The sequence below is a fragment of the Adiantum capillus-veneris genome, chromosome 21 (genome assembly GCF_014529385.1).
Source record: "Adiantum capillus-veneris isolate H3 chromosome 21, ASM1452938v2, whole genome shotgun sequence".
In the NCBI taxonomy this organism is placed as follows: Eukaryota; Viridiplantae; Streptophyta; class Polypodiopsida; order Polypodiales; family Pteridaceae; genus Adiantum; species Adiantum capillus-veneris.
The window spans coordinates 52,260,086-52,269,398 of record NC_140951.1 but is presented as its reverse complement, the minus strand read 5'-3'; the positions used below and the strand labels follow the sequence as shown (position 1 = coordinate 52,269,398).

General features: G+C 42.0%; 1 protein-coding gene across 1 annotated transcript; it reads left to right on the top strand.

Moving 5' to 3' along the window:
* The first annotated feature begins 5,811 nt into the window (after nt 1-5,811).
* LOC147430949 (uncharacterized) lies at nt 5,812-8,638 on the top strand. The gene is made up of 2 exons (XM_086494487.1): nt 5,812-7,227; nt 7,564-8,638. The coding sequence occupies exons 1-2, from the start codon at nt 5,848-5,850 to the stop codon at nt 8,143-8,145; spliced, it is 1,962 nt and encodes a 653-aa protein (XP_086350613.1). The 5' UTR covers nt 5,812-5,847; the 3' UTR covers nt 8,146-8,638.
* The last annotated feature ends 675 nt before the right edge of the window (nt 8,639-9,313 follow it).

The window sequence follows — 9,313 nt, the reverse complement described above, 5'->3', positions numbered from 1 at the left end:
TTGTTGAGAGATGGATATACTCATCAACAGTGAAGACTTTCCCATGAACTTTGAGTAGCAAGGGACTTTTAGGTCTTCCCTCAATAATCTCAAAAGGTGCTTTTCCCGTAGAAGTATGTACAATATTATTGTCAGCATACTCTACAACAGGTAAGTACTTTTTCCATTGTGAGTGTTGATCTACTTCGGTAACATAAGTTTTGAGTAGATTGAGTATCGTAAGATTGGCTATCTCACTTTGTCCATCCGTTTGTGGGTGATAGGCCGAAGAGAAATTCAATCTTGCTCCTAGATGTTCAAAGAGACCTTTCCAAAAATTACTGGTCATTCTAGGATCTCTATTTGACATGATCGATGTTGGTAATCCATGGTGTTTGAAAATCTCAGATATGAAGAGAGTTGCCATTTGGTGTGCCTTAATAGTCTTTTTGACAGGAATAAAATGTGCTTGCTTGCTAAACCTGTCGACTATTGTCCATATTCTCGTATTCCCATGGATATACTCGGGCAATCCAAAGATGAAATTCATGGATATACTCTCCCATGGTGAATTTGGGATAGGCAATGGCTAGAGTAATCCACGTTGCTTCCCTCTATCATACTTGGTCTTTTGGCATACTACGTATTTTGAAACATAATCTTGCATTTCCACTTTCATGGTAGGCCACTAGAGATACGTCTGTACTCCTCTAAGAGTAGGTTGAATACCTCTATGCTTTGCATTGGGAGGAGCATGGGATTCATACATAACTTTCTCACGAAGGGAATGGGTGACACATAGCCTATTGCCGTGGAGAAGATAACCATCCTGCAAGGTGAATGGTTCCTCTTTCTTCCCCAAAGCAAGGGCTGGCATTATGTCTCTAAAGTTAGGGTCACTAGCATACTCATCTATCATAGAAGATAGATCATTGTGAGTAGCTATAGACACCGCATTAAATTTTGGTTACCGTGAAAGTGCATCGGCCACTTGATTGTGCTTACCAGCAATGTGAGCAATATAGAAATTAAATTGCGAAAGAAAATTTGCCCACCTCATTTATTTGTCGGAGAGCTTGGTTGGCGTCATGAAATACCCGAGACTTTGGTGGTCGGTTCGTAGAATAAATGGAGTCCCCAATAAGTAGTGCTTCCATGTGTCTAGGGCACGTAGAACATCTAAAAGCTCTTTCTCATAGATGCCCAAGACTCGTTCATCGGTATTGAGCCTTCGGTTCTCATATGCTATGGCATGCCCTTCTTGAAGGAAAACTGCTCCAAGGCAATCACCATAAGCATCACATTGAACCTCAAATGGCTTTGAGAGATCCGAAAGCATGAGGACTGGTTGGGAGGTAAGCTTTTCTTTGAGCTTATCAAAAGCATTTTTCTCCTTAGCAGTCCATACATACTTAGTGTTCTTCTTAGTTAAGTCATGTAGTGGTCTTGCTTTTTGAGATAATTTTCCTATGAATCGTCTATAGTATGCGCACATACCAATAAAGCTTCTTAGCTCATGTAGATTCCTTGGATTATGCCATGCTTTTATTACCTCTAACTTCGATGGATCCATACGGATACCATCTTGAGAGATAATATGACCTAGATATCGAATCTCTTGAAGGAAAAAATCACTTTTCTTTTGGTTGAGAAAAACTTGTTCTCCCTCAATGCTTGAAAAATCACTTGGAGATGTTGCTTATGTTCCTCCAAAGATTTGGAGTAGATGATGATATCAACAAAGAACACTCCAGTGAATTTGCGGTAAGGTATAAAAAATTTCTCCATTAGATGATTGAACGTAGCTGGTGTATTAGTCAAGCCAAAAGGCATGACTAGATATTCATAAAGATCAAACATTGTGTGAAACGCGGTCTTTAGGATATCTTCATCCACTATCATGGTGTAGGCTCTCAACCTCTCTACTTGCTTGGAGAAGGAGAGGGAGATCTTGCACTTTGCACTCACACAATGAGAGAGTGTGTGTGTGTGTGGGAGAGTATACCCCCTAAGCAGGCCCCCTACTAGCTTTGATCGACCCCCCTTGTAGCTCATGCTTGAAGCTCATTGGACCCCTCCAAGCCTAGCCAATCATAAGCACGAGTCATACCAAGCAACAAGGGTAGCCTTGGAACAAGTGTCCCCCTTTCCCCTTTGAGAGAGAGTACTTGATAAATGCAAATAAAAATAATTAAATCTTCTAAATTATCATTAAACCCCTTGGGTGGCCAACCAATAGGCTTCAGGCACACCATGAGGGCAACATGAGGAGGAACTTGACAAGTGTCCCTTTTGCTTTCTTTGTACTAAGCATGCCTTGTGTGAGTGTTATCTCTCATCCCCCCTCTTGTAGGGCTGGCCCCCTCCTTGTAGGGATTGGTATTGACTTTTGCATACCTCAAGCCACTCAACCTTGGGCCCGGTTCCCGCCACAAGCTTGGCCCTTAAGCCCCTCAAGCTTGGGTTGGGTTCTCACCTCAAGTGCAGTCCTAACATCTCAAGCATGACAAGCACCTCAAGCATCTCAGCCATCAAGCACCTCAAGCACCTCAATCATCAGGCATGACAAGCACCTCAAGCACCTTAAACTTGGGCCGGGTTCCCACCTCAAGCTCAGCCCTAGCTTACCTAAGGTCAAAGGACATTTACACTAATTATTGGAGGTCTTCAATGAAGCTAACCCTAAGGTCTTATGCTCCATTGGTTAGCCTTGCTCTTTGATAGACCATCTCTCATTTGGGCCCCTTTACCATTGGCCCCGTGTTGAGATAGATCTATAAGCATCTGTCTATATCTTAACCCTTGTTCTCGTTTATTCTCCCACATTAAATGATCAGTTTAATATGAGAAAAATCATTTGGGTTGGTTAGATGTTAAATTTTATGACATAAAATGCAATGAAAGTTTTTTCATACTTGTGCAATTCAGGCCATCAAGGCACAAACAAGGCTTATGAAGGTCACCATAAGCAACACATTCCATAAAAATATCTAAGCCAGAGCACCATTTCCAACGTTCATCAAGCAGGAATTGTGCAAGAAATGTTGCTATCAAGTTCTGATGCATGCATGGCCTGTCTAGGGAGGTGCTTCAAGTTCTTCTACAAAGCCACATTGGCCAGCAAAAGTTTCTTCGGTCAAGAAGGGTTTTTGTTGTCTAATAAAGTTTGCTAGCTAAGTTTCGTGACCTATCTCTTTTCCACATTGGGGAGTCTACGGTACTTTTATGATTCTCAACATGAAGTACAATTTGACATGGTCAATTATCTATAAATGATCGACAAGGTTGGCAATCAACAACTACAACACATTCCCCTCCTACTCTCGACAAGTTCACGTTCAAATCCTTTCTCGATCTAGGTCCCAAGCTTCTCAACATGTTTAGGTTCGCGTCCTCTATCGCATTGGGTCACAAGCTTGACTCTCACTTTGGGTGACCAGAGTGCTTTTATTTGCCATTGGCTTGTCGCTTTACAAGGCATCGTCAGTAGCGTTGTGTTTAAATGTATTTGTCACTTTTGCATTAATGACATATAAGATCGTGGTGCCAACATTCACACGAATCGCATGCACCCTATTATCCTGATTCCTTGCCCAAATTTTTTGCTGTTGCAACTTGCACCCTATTTGAGATAAGGTGGGAGGTGAAGATTATTGTTTTTAGGGAAAATTACCAAAATACCCCTCTAATTTGTGAAAATTTCCAAAATACCCTTCAAATTTCAAAAATTCCCAAAACACCCCCAATATTTTGTCATAAATTCCCAAAATGCCCTTCAAATTTTTCAAGATTCCCAAAATACCCCGGGTTGTGAAATTAAATTTCTCCAAAGTTTACAAAATTTGTAGCTTTTCATAAGAAGACTCATTGCTTATCAATATAAGATGCTAAATCCAAAATTTGAGTCGATCATGTAGGCTTTGGAGATGAATTGCTTCATTATCTTTAGACATAATTGCCTTTTTTTTGCGAGGTAATTTGTGGCAAATTACATGTTAAGCATGCAAAAACGGATCTCAATTATAAAAAAGGAATAAAGATTAAAAAATCTTGAATAATTCAACCAAAATAGACACAAGGGTATTTTGGGAATTTCCACAAATTAGAGGGGTATTTTGGTATTAAGGTCACAAGCAAAATTTTGTGTCAATAGAAAAATATATTATTATTTTGTGAAGGTTATTGTTTCGAAAATCGACTGTGGCATCCTGCAAGACGCTCTTCAATTTTCACTGCCCTTCTATCATCATGGAGGAAGCTGCCGGCCTGCCGGCTGAAGAGAGAGATAGAGAGAGAGGGGGGCCGGGGACGAGGCCGGGGGGGCACAGAAGGAGAAAGAGGTCCCATTTAGGAGCTGAAGTTTCCGCCATTTTGTTTCTTTGCTTGTTTCGTCTGAGAGAGAGAGAGAGAGAGAGAGAGAGAGAGAGAGAGAGAGAGAGAGAGAGAGAACGCTCATGCATCCATAGAGCTTAATGGGTAGCAGCAGCAGAGCTCGTGAAAACGAACTCCTTCCTAGCAGAGAGATATTGCAGTCGCATGAGGAGCTGGAATTGTTCATGCAAATGCGCAAGGGAGAGCGAGAGCGAAGGACTGCAAATGAAAACCTGATGCCGAGTGGCGACAGAAGGAATACAAGCGCGGACCAGATGCCTGCAAGCGATGTGGCCTTCCATGGACATGATTATGAGTCGTTGAGCTGCTTTGATGCAGGTCCCATCGAAGCGGGCAGCGCATTAGAGGCTCATGTAGGTAAGACTTCAATCATAATTTTCTGTATGTGAAAAGCAGTCATGAGTGTATGCATATCCTCACAATTGCATGCACGTGCGCATAGCTGAACTGACGAAGGAAAATCTAAGTAATTTTGAGTTATGCATCAGTGTGGAAGCATTCATGCAATCAGAGAGTCGAACAATCAATAGTTGTTAATTAACTGCAAGCAATTGTGCTACTCATGATGTTCACAGATGTTAACATGCGAATAGAGATCCCCTGCATATTAGAAAAACCTTACGCAGTACACATACACACATACATCTAAAGAAGTTTGTCTGTTTTTCCAGCTGCAAGGCTATCAAGCTCATCTATATATCGGAGCAGCAAGCCGATTTTGAGATATGCAAGCAAAAGGAACAACACAGATCTCCTCACATATGGGGTAGGGAAGACGGACTTTGATTGGTAAGATGAATTCTGGTACTATGTGTGGGAGGCTTCTAGTTTCCACGAATGGTTTGACAAGCACATAGTTTACAATTTTACCCAAAGATGTGCTGTTGTTGACCCACTGATGCCGTCGTGCCGGCCAAGGGATGAAGTGGGTGCCACTCATGGCGGGCTTTATGCATGGGTGCTCTGGGACTTCCATCAGCCCGTCCTGAAACACGGACCAAGGAGACTAACATGTACGCGAGCCAGTGGGTGGTAAACCCACGGAAGCGCAAGTAACGTGAGGTGGAAGAAATGCTTATATTAAGAAGACAAAAAGAGTGTTAGATAGCACAACAGACACCAACACTTCAATTTAATGCAAGGAGGCTCCTTATAGTTTTCAATGCATATGCCATGTTTGCTTGTCGAGCTTTCAAGTGTGTGTTTTCCTTTGCTACGTACATATGTACATTTTTTGGGTAGTCCCTTAGTTCCCTTCTTGTCTTCAGGCTGAAGACGCCCCCAGACACACCCCCTGTCAATTCCTTTGAAGATGCAACCAGTGGGAGTACGGAATGCAGTATTTTGCACATGCTTTCCACAACTTCACAAGAATTTGGAGACAAGGCAAGCTTTTCTGTACACAATTAAAGAGCACGTAAAGTAGTCTTGAAGACACCTGCATTTACTTAAAACAATTGTTGTTGTTTGTGCTTCATGTTGCAGTTCTTGTCCCCAAAAACAGTAGCATCAATTTTGCTTGATGATAACAAGCTTGACAGAGCATCGACAAGCAATGTTGCAACAGCAACCGCAGATGGGCATGACTCGAGGTTGAGTCAAGAAAATCATGTTAGTAACCACACCAAGCCAAACATTTCGTCGATTTTACCTCGTAGCACAACAAAGACGACGCAAAGTGGGCTTACAAGCAATAACACAAAGGGCGGCATAAAAGCTCCGTCTTCGAAGCCAGGAACAATGGCTTTACATGGCACCAGTAGCAGCACTGGTGCCAAGAATAGACAGAGCAGCTACCATCAAAATCCTCTTGTCACACCCACTAAGACAACGACAAGACCTGCAACTTCAACAAGCAGGTTTTGTGCGCCTCCACCCATCAAAACTAATGTGAATACGACAAACAGCTCTCTCCAAACCACCAAAACAGGTGGTCCAATAACACCCAAAATGGCTGTGTCTAGCACCCCTAAACAGACCAGCAACTCCAAAACACCTTCCAAAAGACCAACCACCCCAACTCTTCGTCAAAACCAGCCCACCGCCGAGAGCACAGCTAGTAGTAGTAAACCCAGGTCCACATCAATAGGAAGAGGTGCAGTCCATGTAAGCAGCAACAGTAGTAATGCAACCAAGCAAAGCAAGGGTTCAAGAAGCACTTCCTCTTCAAGGGTAAACTCCCCAGAAGCAAAGCCGAATGGGCCGTCATTGCTGTGGGAGTCCATTGAAATGCCAGACGCTCCCCCAAATCTTCGCACAACTATACCCAAGCGGTCCGCTTCAACCACTAGAAGCTTACGACAACCCACTACTCCAACATACAATGGCAGCAATAGCAGCAATACTGGCAAAGATGGGAATAGGTCTGTGAGTGCTTCAAGAGGAAGATCAACATCAACATTAAGACCATCCGTGTCTAGTGGTACTGGTGTCCTTACATCGGCAAGCTCAAAGGGTAACAATAACAAAGGAGCCTCCAATGGTGGTGTTATTGGTAGCAAAATGGTGGATAGAGTAGTGCAAGGTAGACGGGCCACAGTCTCATCGTCATCTTCAAGCTCATTGGTTTCACCAACTTCGAAGTCTTCGACACTGTCAACACAGTCCTCCGCCTCATCTATGTCATCTGTGCCAACACCCAAATCAGCATCGTCCTCAATGGTCTCGGTATCTTCCCCATCGTCGGTGCAGTCAGTGCCTTCTATTTTTTCTGTGTCATCATCGTCATCGGTTTTGGAATTTAGCAACAAAAGCTTGATCAAATCAGCGTTTTCTAATCGTTCTGCTTTCCCCATGGATTCCTCTCTTGACAAGGCGTACGGCAGATCAAATCAAATGACCAAGGCAAAACGTGTGGTATGGTTCTCTTCCTCTCATCTCTGGATTTTGTGTGTGTGTGTGTGAATAAGAAGAGGAAACTGGAACAATCTTTCTACCACCCAAGTGTGGTAGATTGGTTATCCCAGCTCTGTCGAAAATCTTAGGTCTCGAGTTCAAGACTCTCAAATAGTTCACTTGGGATTGTTCCTATGTTGTTGACATCTCTCTCTCTCTCTCTCTCTCACACACACACACACACACACACACACACACACACACACACAACTCATTTCTCTGAATCCAAATTTTTGATGCATGACAATGCTATGCAACTAAATACCTCTTATTGCAACATGTACCCGGCAAACGCAGCAAGAGAACGGAGAAATTCAGCAGTTGGGAATGAGCCATCTCCAAGGGAACTCTTACAACAATGAAAACGACAAGAAACATACAATGGGCCCATCAAAAAAGATTCAAGCACTCAAAAATTTCAACACAATGGCTGCCATGTTAATGGAGAAGCAAAAGCATGAAGAATTGGGCCATCATCAACAGTTCAGCAACAACAATACAAGTGAAGAGTCCTCGGATTTCTCCACGGAATTGGATGCCATAGTAAGGCAAGACAGAGGGCATACTTACTATGGCGCATTCCCATCAAGAGATATAATAAAGGTGAACAACAATTGGATGATGAACAGCCCGGACTCAATGAGGAACGACAGTGTCGAGTTTATGCATTTGTTTAGGCAGGGAATAGACAAATATGGAGTCTCTGAGTCCCCTCTTGTTTGCCAGCATGGGGCTCTCGGCAATTGCGACAAGTGCAACAGTCTAAGTGGTAGGGGCTCAAGGAGTTTTGGAGAGGGGTGGAAGCCTAGCCCCCTTTCAGGTAGCATGAGTGCCATCTATAAAAACCCGCAGGAGCTTTGGAAAGGGAGCCCCTATTGATTTGTAGCCATTAATTACCACCCCATAACTACACTCCTTGAACATTATTTGAGACATTGGATGGCCTTTTGCATACAAAGGATAAGATTTTTGAAGCAGATCATTATGTACAAAACATGGATGAATCATATAAGAAGATGAAGCTTCTTGCTTTAGAAAAGACTGAAGATAAGCAAAAGAAGATAACTTATAGTACCTCAGAGAGCTAACCTTTGAAATTGGTGATTGGGTTCTTTTGCGACTTGAAAAGGTCCCCTTATAGAGGGGTGATTGCATTTGTTCCCATCTCTTCTCCATGAATTATGGTATCTTAGATCAATTATTGAAGAGGGAAGCACTATTGCCATATCAAAATGCATACTTTATGCCAGCATCCACCTGGTGTGATTCGCGGTGGGGTCATTACAATAGTGAAGTTTCTACTTCTACAAATCTTGATGAAGAAGAGCCCATAAAGAGACATCTATTTAGCATGATCAACGATAACCAGCTCAGGAATGATTGTAAAGTTTTACATGTATAAACTTTGGACCAAGTGTCCTTGCCTTTTGTACCAAGCATAATCTTCTTGGATTATGAAATTGATTGGAGCTTGCTCTCCTAATGTACTCATAAAGATTTGCTCTCCATTGTTCACTATACCTATTTTAAAATATTATATTTCAAATCAACATAAGTCCCCCACCAAGATAAGGTGTCATTGCCAAGCTTAAAAGCAACAAAGCTTCATAAGAAGAGAACAATTAACTAGAGTTTAAATAATGCCTTCTTCTTGTCTTGCTTCTCCATACCCTTTCTTGTTCTAGAAATCTTTTCACTTGCTATTCATTATTTGCTTCCTTTCAAATCCCAATGTATTGTTGGTAAGAGGATAAAAGGAAAATCTTGCATCAAAAACAAGTTTAGTGTATTTTTAATCTACTATATCCAATGGATTAAAGTTATCCTCTATTGAAGGTCAAAGGAAATTATAAGCAAAGAGCTTCTTGCACAAAGGATGGTCAAAGAACCAATTCCATAGGTTTTCAATATGACTAGCATAAGACAACATGTGGTATGAAAATTTAATTTGAGTATGTTTTGGAGAGTCTATGTCAGCTATGAATTATTATTCTATAGTAATTGAAAACAATTGGCGTACTTGGTATTACAACTAGCTTGAAAGATG